Here is a 13,094-nt window from a genome sequence, read left to right on the forward strand (position 1 = left end):
GGAAAGAAAGGGTGTTATTAGGAAAGAGACATGTATTAAGCTATCAAGCATCATCCAACTGGGAACTAATTACATGTGGGATCCCACAAGGTTCCATCTGAGGGACCATACTTTTTCTTGTGTATATCAATGGCCTTTCCATCAGTAACATTACCAGATGCCAAGTTTGTTTTGTTTGCCAATGATACAAACGTTGCAATAAATAGCAAATCAAGTGGAGTCTTAGAAAGATCGGATGATAAAATATTTGTGGACATTAATCACTGTTTCCTAGCCAATTCCTTGTCACTAAACTTTGAAAAAACACACTGCATGCATTTCAGAACTTGTAAGGGGTGTCCCACGAGTATATGCCTAACATATGATGACAAGCAGATAGAAGAAGTGGACAGTGTTAAATTCTTGGGATTAAGCTTCATAATAAATTCAACTGGGGGGAAGCACACCACAAACTGCTGAAGTGTCTAAACAAATCTCTATTTGCAATGCAAATTCTGTCAGACATAGGGGGATATAAAAATGAAAAAGCTGGCATACTAGGCTTACTTTCACTCCCTAATGTCATGGGATTATTTTTTGGGGTAATTCATCAAGCCAAGCTAAAGTTTCCTGGCCACAAAAATGTGCAATGAGAGTTACATGTGGTGTGAACTCAAGAACATCCTGCAGAGGCCTGTTTAAGGAACTAGCGATACTAACTACTGCTTCCCAACATATTTATTCCTTAATGAAATCTGTCATTAAAAATATATCACTTTTTCAAACCAACAGCTCAGTTCATGGACTCTGTACTAGAAATAAGAATAATCTTCACAAGGATTTAAAGTCACTTACTCTTGTACAAAATAGTGTACATTATTCAGAAACACAAATTTTCAATAACTTGCATAAAACGCTCAACAACCAATGAAATTCAGTTTAAGAAAAACCTTTTTATTATTGTTTTTGTGACACATTCTATATCCTGTAGGGCCTCCTCACTATGGATCAGTTGGAATGAAAGTGAATCTAATCTAATCTATGGCTGTGAACAACTGTCTTCTATAATCAAGAGAATAAAAACTGCAGAAAGATCCCAGCAGCATGACCCAGTACTTAAGAGTATTGTGCATCTTGTGGCAGCTCAAGAACTGACACCCAATATTTCATTAATCATGAATAAACAGAAATATATTTCTAAAAACTAAATAAAATGTTCATACATTTGGCTAATATTAATGTTTTTGTTAATTATAATCAGTTACCCAGTACTGCCTTGTACATGGTCTTCTTCCTGGCCAGTGTTTTGTGCAAAGAGCTTCATGAAAGCTGCTTGCCCAGCCCTGTCCACCTGTGACATTGTGCATGAGCTGTTTACTCATTCCTGTCTGCTGGTGCGCAGTTGCTCGCAGCAGAGCTCTTGGGCTGGAACAGCCTGCTCTGTCCCAAGTACTTGACTGTGCCATTACTTTTGAGTGAGTAAAAAGAGCATATATATTTAGTGACCTGTTGAACGCAACAAAAATGGTGCTCGCAGTGAAACATTCATTGTCGATTGTTACATAAAGTGCAGTTATCAAAACTTTGTGCGGAACTGTTTGCTTAAGACTTTAAGTGTTTTGGCAAAACCTCCAGAAAAGGTCTTTAGTGCGAAACTTAGTGGCAAAATAGTGTGAAATGGGCTCTGTAGCAAATAAAAACTGTAACTATCCTAAAAGAGTTCAAACACTAGAAAACCTTGCTCAAGAGTATCTGTGCAAGTGAGAAGTAAGAGATAATTCTGTCAAAAAAAATGGTTCAAATGGCTCTGAGCACTATGGAACTCAACATCTGAGGTCATCAGTCCCCTAGAACTTAGAACTACTTAAACCTAACTAACCTAAGGACACCACACACATCCATGCCCGAGGCAGGATTCGAACCTGCGACCGTAGCAGTCACGCGGTTCCGGACTGAAGTGCCTAGAACCGCACGGCCACCGCGGCCGGCCATAATTCTGTCCAAACATTATCAAAAATGACTTGCATCTGTATCCCTACAAATTTTACTGCTATGCACAAGTGAAGTGTCCTGTCAAATTTTTGCCTATTGAGTTCTGCCAATGGCTTTTAGTGGAATCAGGAGTTTTCTGGTTCTTCACCATCAATGGTAGCCATTTCGTGCATCTTCAATGATGTTAATTAATAAGGGTCAGTCCAACACTAGTCATATTTACAATATTTGCTGGGCTAGTTTTATTTTGCCAACCCTGTATGATGATGATGATTATGATGATGATTAGAGAAGGAAGAGGTTGATGCCCAGTGCTGGTGCACAGGCCACTCCTCTTGAATAGCACCAAGTGGACAGCCGAGCTGAACATATTCATCCGACAGATGGATCACCATCAACAGTCACATGCAATCACTCCGTGAGACACTGCAGGGAGGTTTGGAATTTAATCCAGTCATTGGTGCAAAATCTGGTGATCAGGAAACATCTTCCATGATACCATGACCTCTCCTCCCTTTGTCAGGGTAATAATGGTGATAGTTTCCACCCTCTTGGCTGTGATCTGAAGTTTCTTCCTCCAAAGTTAATTCCAAGCACACAGGCATGCGTTAGCATCCTCGGCTATGAAGATGGCTCAGGTTCTTCACAAGGACTACTAAAGAAATTGACATTGCTCTTTTGATATTAATATGAGAGACAAGGCAGCTTCTTACTTTCAAAGATACTTTATTTCAATATGACTCCAAGAAGCCTGGAAAGGACCAAATCTCCCTAAATAAAGTTTTTCCACAGTTCATGAAATGGAGCATTGGAGGAGATAATTAACAGACACTTGGGAACATAGCATCTTAGAGTGTGAGTTCAGTTACACTGTGGATTACCTGATGCTGCTGAGTATTCTTGCTAAGGACCAAAGTAGATTTAATTTGGAGATATTTTAGAAAAGAAACCACTCTTAATTTTGTTTTCATGTAAGTACTTTATAATATTTTACAGTGTCTGCACAGTTTTGACATTTGGTTATGAATAGGGGATCATTCAGTTGTTTTCTGTGACAACTTCTTCAGTAGCCTCCCCATCAGTGAATTAAGAATCTTTCCTGCAGAAATGTAGACACAAGAGCAGATAAGATGTGAACAAGGACGTAGTTTATCTCCACCAATTATGTGGGGCATTCCATGCTCATCAGTAAATGTACCACCAAATGAAACAGCCCAAAATGTATGACTCCCATTTCCTAGAGGAAAGACAGGGAAGCACATTTCATTCAATTGCGTATCAAAGCATGTTGGCATTCAGAGAAATGAAAAAGTTGACATTGTAGCAAAAGAGATCTTCACGGGATACAAAGTTGAACAAAATGCTATGCCTCTTTTTCTTTCCCATCTCATTGTTGAGTTAGGTCATGAGTGACTCAGAAGAGGGATGGTTGAAATTAAAACAGGACATCTGCAGACAGTGGGAGTAATTGCCCAGGTGTTGCATTCCTATTTCCATTCACCAAGTTAGAATGAAATGACTTTGATTTATCACTTGTATAGTGCTGCCATCTGGAATGTGGCGTTGTACTCTTACTGAAGGGTGCACCATTCTGTTGTGTTTATGACATAAATATTTCACTAAGCTATATTTTAACTGAGTGAATGTCCTATTCTGACTGGAGGGCAGCTGCTCATTGAAAGGGAGGATCTTGATTTTATTTTAACTGTTGCTAAAATGAATGAGGCACACATTTTAAAATTCCATGGTTTGTCTAGGCTGTAGCCTAAACTTTTACTTCTAAAATTTCAACATGTTGCCAAATGGTTGGCTTATGCTGGTTTGAAGGAATATTACAGTACTGATTTTGGGGCAGATTTTTTTCTGCTATTATTTTAAGTTACATATCAGTGTAATCTAATTATTTTCATTCACAGTAAAAAAAATTCTAATGTTTGTTTCCAGATGAACTTCAAGATATATTTCATCATCCAACCACACAACTACCTGGAAACAAAAGTCCGGTATCAGAGAGACTCCTGATGCATCACCAATGGACTCCACAGTTTCAAAAAACATTTCTAATTGGCCACTCATTCCTCACAGATGATTTGAAATCTTTGTTTAACCTCATTGAATCAAAGCAACGAAATTTACCACAAACACAAACTGCTGGTAAGCTTGCTTGTATTCAGTTTGGAGGATGTAGAAGACATTGCTTGAAAATAGTTGAGGACTTCTGTCAGACGTTGTGTGTAAAATCATAGTGCCATTTTTTAAAACATGGGAACAATATGAATCTTTATTTGCTGTCATCACAAATTAACCTACACTTTACTTTTCTTCACATAAAAGCTAATTTAGTCTTAAATCAAAATAAACTGTTAAATTTTCTTCAAATAATTCTTTTTTGCAAGCCATAAAAGAGTACAATTTAATATGAAAATACTAAACAGTGAAATTAATTTATAATTTTTACATTGTTTTCCAAATCTTCTAGTTCCAGTTAATATTATGTAAAATAAGTAAAAGGCAACCACTCACCTATACCAGACCAACATGTGAAACACAACAGAAAAGAACATTCACAGTAGCTTTCAAGCACTACCTCTTTCTAGCAAAAGCACACATTCACCCACACAATCCCACAGACACCCAAATGCACACTTCTGTGACCATGGCAAGACTAATTACTGATACTCACTTACTGAAAGCATTTGCCTGAGCTGATGGAAGTGGGGAGAGGGTATGGGGGTCACAAGGAGAGAGTAGTGGGAAAGAGGCAGGTGACTCCATTGTCGCACAGCAAGACAAAAAGAGTAAAGGGTAGAGAGAGCGGAGAGAAAAAAGAGGGGAGGGGAGAGAGAGATAATGCCCACATTCGTGGGGAGGGGGGGGGGGGGTGGCGGTAGAAAGTAGTGCATGAACTAGACGGAGGAGGAGTGGTATGGACAGAAGAGAGAAAGGAAAAAGGACGAGTGAAGCAGTGGGAACAGGTTAGTGGAGATTTAAACCAGGGGGATTTTGAGAGCACAAGATGTGTTGGAGAGACAATATCCATCTGCATAATTCAGAGAAACGTGTGCTTGAAAGGAGTACCCAATTGCCATGCATGCTGAAGCAGCAGTTTAAATCATTTGTATTGTGGTGTGCAGCATGTTCTGCAAGTGGACCATCCAGTTTCCAGTCACACTGCACACCACAACACACATGACTTGAACAGCTGCGTCGTCACATGGGCCATTTGGATACTTCCTCCCAGTGCAAGTTTCTCTGATCTACACAGGTGAAAATTCTCTCTCCAAACCATCCTGTTCTCTAGAGATACCCCTGGCTTAAATCTCCACTGTTAACATCACTTCCCTATATATCAACATTCCCTATGATCATGGTCTTGCTTCTTTCGAACACTCTCTCTCTCTCTCTCTCTCTCTCTCTCTCTCTCTCTCTCTCTCTCTCTCTGTCACACGCAAGCACCTTTTCTCTCATCTTCGCATTACTCCCCCCCCCCTTTTCCCCCCTCTCCCTCTTCCTACATCTCTTTCTGTGGCACCCCCTGTACTCTTTTCATCTTGTGCAGCTGCAGGGTCACCTGCCTCTTTTAATTAGTCTGGCCTTGGTCACAGGAGTGTGCAGTTGGGTGTCTGTGTGGCTGTGTTCTAGAAAAGAGCTAGTGCTCAAATGCTGTGTGTGGATGTGTACCTTTTCTAGAAAAGAGTTAGTGCTCAAAAGCTGCTGTGAATGCTGTTTCCTGTTACGTGTTTCTGTGCTCCAAGCATTGGTCCGCTATGAGTGAGTGGTTGCTTTTCCTTTCATTTATGTATTGTTCCATTCAGGAATTCCCATTATTGTTATAAATGTTAATATTGCTAACCTACTATACAATGTCCTCCTTCAGATATAACTAATACAAAAAACACAAACAAACACACATTTCAATGGCTGCTTCACAACCTGTGCCAATATGAGCTTCTCTTCACCTGTATGTAGATGACCTGCTAGGTCCTGTCCCACCTCCATCCATTTTCCCATGACTCTCATTCACTCATTCTACATTCACACACTCCTCTCCTGTCGCTGTCTTCCTCTTCCTCTGTTCTATTTACCCCGGCCAGTCAATTCCATCAGACTGCAGTGGGCAGAGGTGTGCAACCAGATGACATGTAGGCAGTCAGCCAGCCAGAACGCAGCCTACGCAATCATACTGCGATGGGTGAGCACCTACAGGCAGGGGTGACCAATTGGCTTGTGTATGTGCAGAACATGTGCAGTAAGGACATCTAACAAGTTGCCTACACTACTTGCACATGCCCACAGGTGAGCTGATGGGCACTGCCCCGTATGGCACGTGTGCCTGGAGCAACCTGCCTTCCACTTTTATTCCTTCCATTATTGGTTTTCCACCCAGGGTGTTCAATATTCATATTTAGCTTCTTTCATTTCTAGGCTCATTTTCAGCATGGGAAATTGCAGTGACATCAGAAGCAACACAGTGACTATTTATTGTTGTATTCTGTTGTAGAAAGTGCTTTAATCTTATTCTCTGATGTATAGTATTTTCTGAATTAATTTTTACTTCCTATATAAACTTCCTAGAAAGTCCGTACAATGCTTTAATCAACTGGCTTCCTTAATACCAATAGTTAAAGTCTTGTCTGTAGCTTTAAGTTAATTAGTTAACATTTAACATGATATTTGTTAAATTATTGCACCCTTCCACAGAACTGGCAAAAAAAATGGACAGCGCAAACCTTCAACCAAAAACTAGGAAACGAAAGAGGGCAGCTGAAGCAAAAGGACTACAAACAACAGAAGCAAAAAGGAAAAAACTTGAAGATGCATCACTATTGTTCGACAAAACGTTCAAACTGCCAGTGGGAATACCCTCAAGTAGAATAAGAAAGGTTAGCTTTTTGTTGTGAATAATGTTTTGGTGATGTGCTTTAAGTTACATATGAAGGTCATTCCAAAAGTAAAGAATGTTTTGATTTGACCGTGCTGCTCAATTCTCATACCACCTCCATTGCCATATGATAGACCTTGTGAACTGTTGGCTCCAGTATGACACTAATAATGAGCAGCAGAAGTCGTTTACTGTTTACAGGGCATCCAACAGTCTGGGAATTTTTTAGAGTTCAAAACAAAAATTTTATTTCTTTTTCAGTGTTTTACAACCAAGCTCTATTGTGAGGTCCTGTAGCATCCATGAACTTGTGAGAACTATAGCATCAACATCACACATTTCCAGTGCTATGTTGAGTAAACAAGTGTCATGCCACCACTGTACTGAATAAACCGTCTCTAATGACCTCGTTGTCGACGGGACGTTAAACACTAACAACCACCACCACCACCACCACCACCACCACCACCACCACTGAATAAACCAACCCCACGTGTCTGCCAATAAGAGGCGTGAGCAAGGGGTCATGAGGTTTGTGTTGCTAGCCGTATCCTGGGGAATAGAACGCAGTTGAGTCGCTCTCTTGTACTTCAGCTTCCAGACCATGCGGACGGCTTCCTGCAGCCTACCTCTCTCCGTGCTCTCCCTGACCCGTCACCAACTCGCTTGATAGTGAACCACCTACTCTAACTCTTCCTATCCCTGTTTCCAACTCACACTCACACTGGCAGATGACCTCACAGTCTGTCCTGGATGAGCCCTTATGTAGCCTGAAATTTCAGAATACAATCAAAATTCAGTTTATTTCTCTTCTTCATTTTGAACCTTCCTTTCAATGCCATCCCTCTCCCATCTTTGACCAGGCAATCACCTCATGTGCCGGGTAACTGTTTATTTGTGTGATTTGTCTTTGGTTTGTAGTGGAATATAGTTTCTGAATGGAAAAAAGAGTTCATACTGCCAAATTTGCTAACAGATAATTCAGGTTTATGGAAGTCTGATGAATTTAGCTTCAGTTTGAAAATAATGCGCAATGTTTAATGGCAGATTAGTGAATATTCTTGGTAAATAACAAATAGGCTGACCTTCAGCTGTGATTGATGAATTCAAATCAATGATTGAGAACAAAATTTCATGGGATAGACATTTTGCTATTTATGTACTAAATGCATGCTTTCCTAAAACTTGATGATCAGTTCTTTATTAACATTTACATCTACATATATATGCTACAAGCCCTCATACAGTGCGTGGCAAAGGGCATGCTGTACCATTGTTAATCATTCCCTTTCCTGTTCCACCCACAAATGGAGCAAGAGAAAAATAACTGTGTATATGCTTCCTTACAAACCATGATTTCTCTTATCTTGTCCTTGTGGTTCTTATACACAGTGTGTGTTGATGGCAGTGGGATCATTTTGGAGTCTATCTCAAATGTCAGTTCTATTATCTTTGTCAATAGTGTTTTGTGAAAGCAATGTCTTCTTCCCTCTAGGGATTCCCTTTGAGTGCATGCAGCATTTTGCAATACTACCTTGTTAATTAAACCTACTGGCATCAATTCTAGCTGTTTGCATCTTAATTGTGTCATTAATCTGAGCTATGGACGATCCCAAACTTTCTGGCAATACTCAAGAATTTGTTGCACGAGTGTTCTGTAAACAATCTACTTTATAGATGAGCCACAATTTCCTAGAATTGCTCCAATAAGCTGAAGTCTACCATTCATCTTTCCTACAAATGACCTTATGTGCTCCCTCCAATTCATATTGTTTTGCAATGTTATGGGTTGATATTTAATACAGGGTGTTACGAAAAGGTACGCCCAAACTTTCAGGAAACATTCCTCACACACAAATAAAGAAAAGATGTTATGTGGACATGTGTCCGTAAATGCTTAATTTCCATGTTAGAGCTCATTTTAGTTTCGTCAGTATGTACTGTACTTCCTCGATTCACCGCCATGATATCATACGGGATATTCTACCTGTGCTGCTAGAACATGTGCCTTTGCAAGTACGACACAACATGTGGTTCATGCACGATGGAGCTCCTGCACATTTCAGTCAAAGTGTTTGTACGCTTCTCAACAACAGATTCGGTGACCGATGGATTGGTAGAGGCGGATCAATTCCATGGCCTCCATGCTTTCCTGACCTCAACCCTCTTGACTTTCATTTATGGGGGCATTTGAAAGCTCTTGTCTACGCAACCCCGGTACCAAATGTAGAGACTCTTCGTGCTCGTATTGTGGACGGCTACATCAAAGCATCAGGGATTCCATGCGACGGAAGGTGGATGTATGTATCCTCGCTAACGGAGGACATTTTGAACATTTCCTGTAACAAAGTGTTTGAAGTCACGCTGGTGCGTTCTGTTGCTGTGTGTTTCCATTCCATGATTAATGTGATTTGAAGAGAAGTAATAAAATGAGCTCTAACATGGAAAGTAAGCGTTTCCGGACACATGTCCACATAACATATTTTCTTTCTTTTGTGTGTGAGGAATGTTTCCTGAAAGTTTGGCCGTGTCTTTTTGTAACACCCTGTATATGTAACTGCCTCATGTAGCTTACCACTAATGCTGTATTCAAACATTATGGGATTGTTTTACCTACTCATCTTCATTAACTTGCATTTTTCCACATTTAGAACAAGTTACCATCTATCAGACCAAATAGAAAATCTGTCCAAGCCGACTGTCATCAGCAAAGAGTAACAGATTGCTGCTTACTCTGTCCATCAGATCACTGAAGTATATAGAGAACAATAGAATTCATATTACACTTCGTGACATATCTAGGAGTCACATATATATATTTTTTTATCATAAGATTAACAGAATGGAGTACTCTTGAGTGAATGTCAGTGGCATCTGTACTGACAAATTATAATTAATTTTCATTTCCTGCATGAGGTTAGTGTGAGATGTAAATGTTGGAGTTGATACATAAGAATCCTGTAAGTAACAAGTGGTGCAAGTTAGTTTACAAGCAATGCTAGCATCTGCTAGGTGGCATTTTAAGAATGCTTTACTGAGCTAGAGAATTTTCAATTGTCATGGCGTTGTTAGCGTTCTTTACAGCTATATGAGAATTACGTAATGTCAAATATGAAATTTTCTTGAATTTAAATGATAGTATAAGTATTTCTAATATTTGTAAATGTTAATGGTAAATGTCATTATACAGTTGTATATATAATGATCCACTGTGTTTAGAGAGAGAGAGAGAGAGAGAGAGAGAGAGAGAGAGAGAGAGAGAGAGAGAGAGAGAGAGTTCAAAGTATTGTTGTTTTCTGTAAATGGAATAAGGACATACAGATATTACAAAAGACAGCAAAAGGTCATTATTCACAGTGTTTAGAATGAGTGTGATGTGGGGTCTGAGTGGGATACGGTCAAAATGGGAAGTGCCCCAGGGATCAGTGTTGGGGCCACTCCTGTTCCTTATTTATATAAATGATATGCCCACTAATATTATGGGTAACTCTAAAATATTTCTGTTTGCTGATGACACTAGCTTGCTAGTAAAGGTTGCTGTGTGCAACATTGCCTCGGTTTCAAATAGTGCATTTCATAACATAAGTTGATGGCTTATAGAAAATAAACTAATGCTAAATCACAGTAAGACTCAGTTTTTACAGTTTCTAACACACAATTCAACAAAACCCAGCATTTTAATTTCACAGAATGGGCATATGGTTAGTGAAACTGAACAGTTCAAATTTCTAGGTGTTCAAATAGATAGTAAACTCGTGGAAAGCCCATGTTCAGGATCTTGTTCAAAGACTTCTTGCCGCCATTTTTACTGTTTGAACAGTATCTGAAGTAAGTGATCATTCAACGTGAAAATTAGTCTACTTTGCTCATTTTCATTCGCTTATGTCATATGTTATTATATTTTGCGGTAACCCTTCCCATTCTAAAAGGATATTTTTGGCTCAGAAACTGGCGATTCAGGCAATAAGTGGTGTAAGTTCATGAACCTCTTGTCGACACCTGTTCACTAGTCTGGGTATTCTGACATTGGCCTCTCAATATATATATTCTTTATTGTCATTTTGTGTTAACAATATCAGCTTGTTCCCAAGAATTAGCTGCTTTCACTGAGTTAATACTTGGCAGAAATCCAATCTCCATTTGGATTGCACTTCCTTAACTCTAGTGCAGAAAGGTGTGCAGTATACTGTTGCATCCATTTTCAGTAAGCTAGCACAAGAATTCAAAACTCTTAGCAGTAATCCACATGCTTTCAAATTGAAACTTAAGAATTTCCTTATGGGTTACTCATTCTATTCTGTTGAGAACTTCCTTGAAAAATTAAGCTGAGTGTTATGTTATATTGTTGATTAAATTTGCTTAAACTTATGGCTTGACTTTTTTTGACTTCATATACTTTTATTTGTATCTGTTATTACTTTTATGTTGTAATTTCATGTGCTGACATTATCCATGACCTTGGAGTTTTGCTCCTCAATTTGGTCCTATGGAACTTGACGTGTAAATAAAAATAAATAAAGATAATGGCAATACTAGCAAAGGAAGATTTTGGTGGAAACACACACACACACACACACACACACACACACACACACACACACACACGCTCTAGACCTGTAATAATATGCCATAAAGAATAAATATATACCAGTGGATATTTGTGGCTAGCAGGTGGAAAAGTAATTATTTAGAGCAGACATTTTTCTTATGAATAAATGTCTAGACAGTCTAAAAGAACAACCCAGTCAAGCAATTTGTTTAAAGCTCAGAAACCTGGAAATAAATGATAACAAAGTCTCCTGTTTGGCTGTGAAAGGTTATGGTGTACATGGAAGTTATAAGGGCCTCTGGCATTAATAATTGATTAACTTCAGAACTCAGTTTTTTAAGCACAATGGTAACAGGGCTGTTGAACACACAACACACTGTTATTACTTGCTACTCTAACAGTAAATCTATCACTGAATCTTACTGTGGGACACTCACAGAATTATCTTAGAAGTGCTTAAAAGAGAACAGTTAGTGAATTCTATGTTTTCCTCAATAAATGAATACTTGAACTTATTCACTTATTAGCCAAGTTGTTTTTCTTTCTCACCTTCGTGTTACATGCGTGTGATGTCAAAGGACCTATAAATTACAAGGACTAAAACAAATAGTGCTACATGTTGCATACTACTAATTGCTTTACCAACAAAAGTAGGTAACTATATTTTTGCTTTGGCCACTGACTTGTAAAAGAAACTTTTCAGGACGAGACATTACTGTCGAATGCTTAAGTTTTTTGTTGTTTGTGAAATTAAATGGCAATATGTAATACACCAGTCACAATACCGATGTCTTATTCCACAAGATTTGCGTGGGTCACCATTATTTGTAATCTTCAAATCATTTCTAATTTGTAAATATCTGTGGCATGAAATTGTACACATTTTTCTTTGAGTAAGTTAGAAATATGAGTCTTTTTCATATACAAATAGAGATCTTTTGGGATAGCTTTTTTGTACTAATAAGACTGGCTGAGGTATTACAACTTCCCTGGGGCACTCTTGATGATACCTTTGTTTTGATGACCACTTGTCACCCAGGATAACAACTGGTTTCTGTTACTTAAAAAGTGTTTGAAGTAGTTACATATCTGGAAACCTATTCCACATGCTCAGATCTTCATTAACAACCTGCAGTGCTGCACTGTGTCAAATGCTTTCTGGAAATGTAGGAATATGGAATCTGCCTGTTCCCCTGATCCATGGTTCGCTGGACATCATGCGAAAAAAGGGCATGTTATGTTTTGCATGAGCACTGCTTTCTAAAATCATATTGCTTTGTGGAAATAAGCTCTTTTTTCCTCCCTCAATGAAATTTATTGTATTCAAACTTAGAATATACTCAAGAATCCTGTTTCAAACTGACATTAAGGATATTGGTCTATAATTTTGCAGGTCTGTTCTTTTACCCTTCTTACATGTGGAAGCCACCTGTGCTTTTTCCAGTCGCTTGGGACTTTGTGTTGGGTGCGAGATTTATAATAAACGCAAGCTAAGTATGAGGCTAGTGCTGAGGAACACACTCTGTAAAACTGGATTGGAATTCCATCTGGACCGGGTGACTTATTTGTTTTCAAATCTTTCAGCTGTTTTTCAATGCCTTTGATGCCTGTTTGTGTGTCCTCCATAAGAAAGAGAGTGTGGTATTCAATTTTGTATGGTCCTCCTGCTTGAATGATTTTTTATAGGAGATC

The 13,094-nt window shown here is 38.8% G+C and overlaps 1 protein-coding gene across 3 annotated transcripts in view; it reads left to right on the forward strand.

The window, feature by feature from the left end:
- LOC126248230 (Fanconi anemia group M protein) overlaps nt 1–13,094 on the forward strand; it is a 238,925-nt gene that overhangs the window by 185,877 nt on the left and 39,954 nt on the right. For all 3 annotated transcript variants that reach the window (XM_049949058.1, XM_049949057.1, XM_049949056.1), the window contains 2 exons: nt 3,916–4,125; nt 6,673–6,854. In XM_049949058.1, the coding sequence (XP_049805015.1) occupies nt 3,916–4,125; nt 6,673–6,854 (392 nt within the window). The remainder of the gene's footprint in view (nt 1–3,915; nt 4,126–6,672; nt 6,855–13,094) is intronic.

The sequence above is a fragment of the Schistocerca nitens genome, chromosome 3 (assembly GCF_023898315.1).
Source record: "Schistocerca nitens isolate TAMUIC-IGC-003100 chromosome 3, iqSchNite1.1, whole genome shotgun sequence".
Classification (NCBI taxonomy): Eukaryota; Metazoa; Arthropoda; class Insecta; order Orthoptera; family Acrididae; genus Schistocerca; species Schistocerca nitens.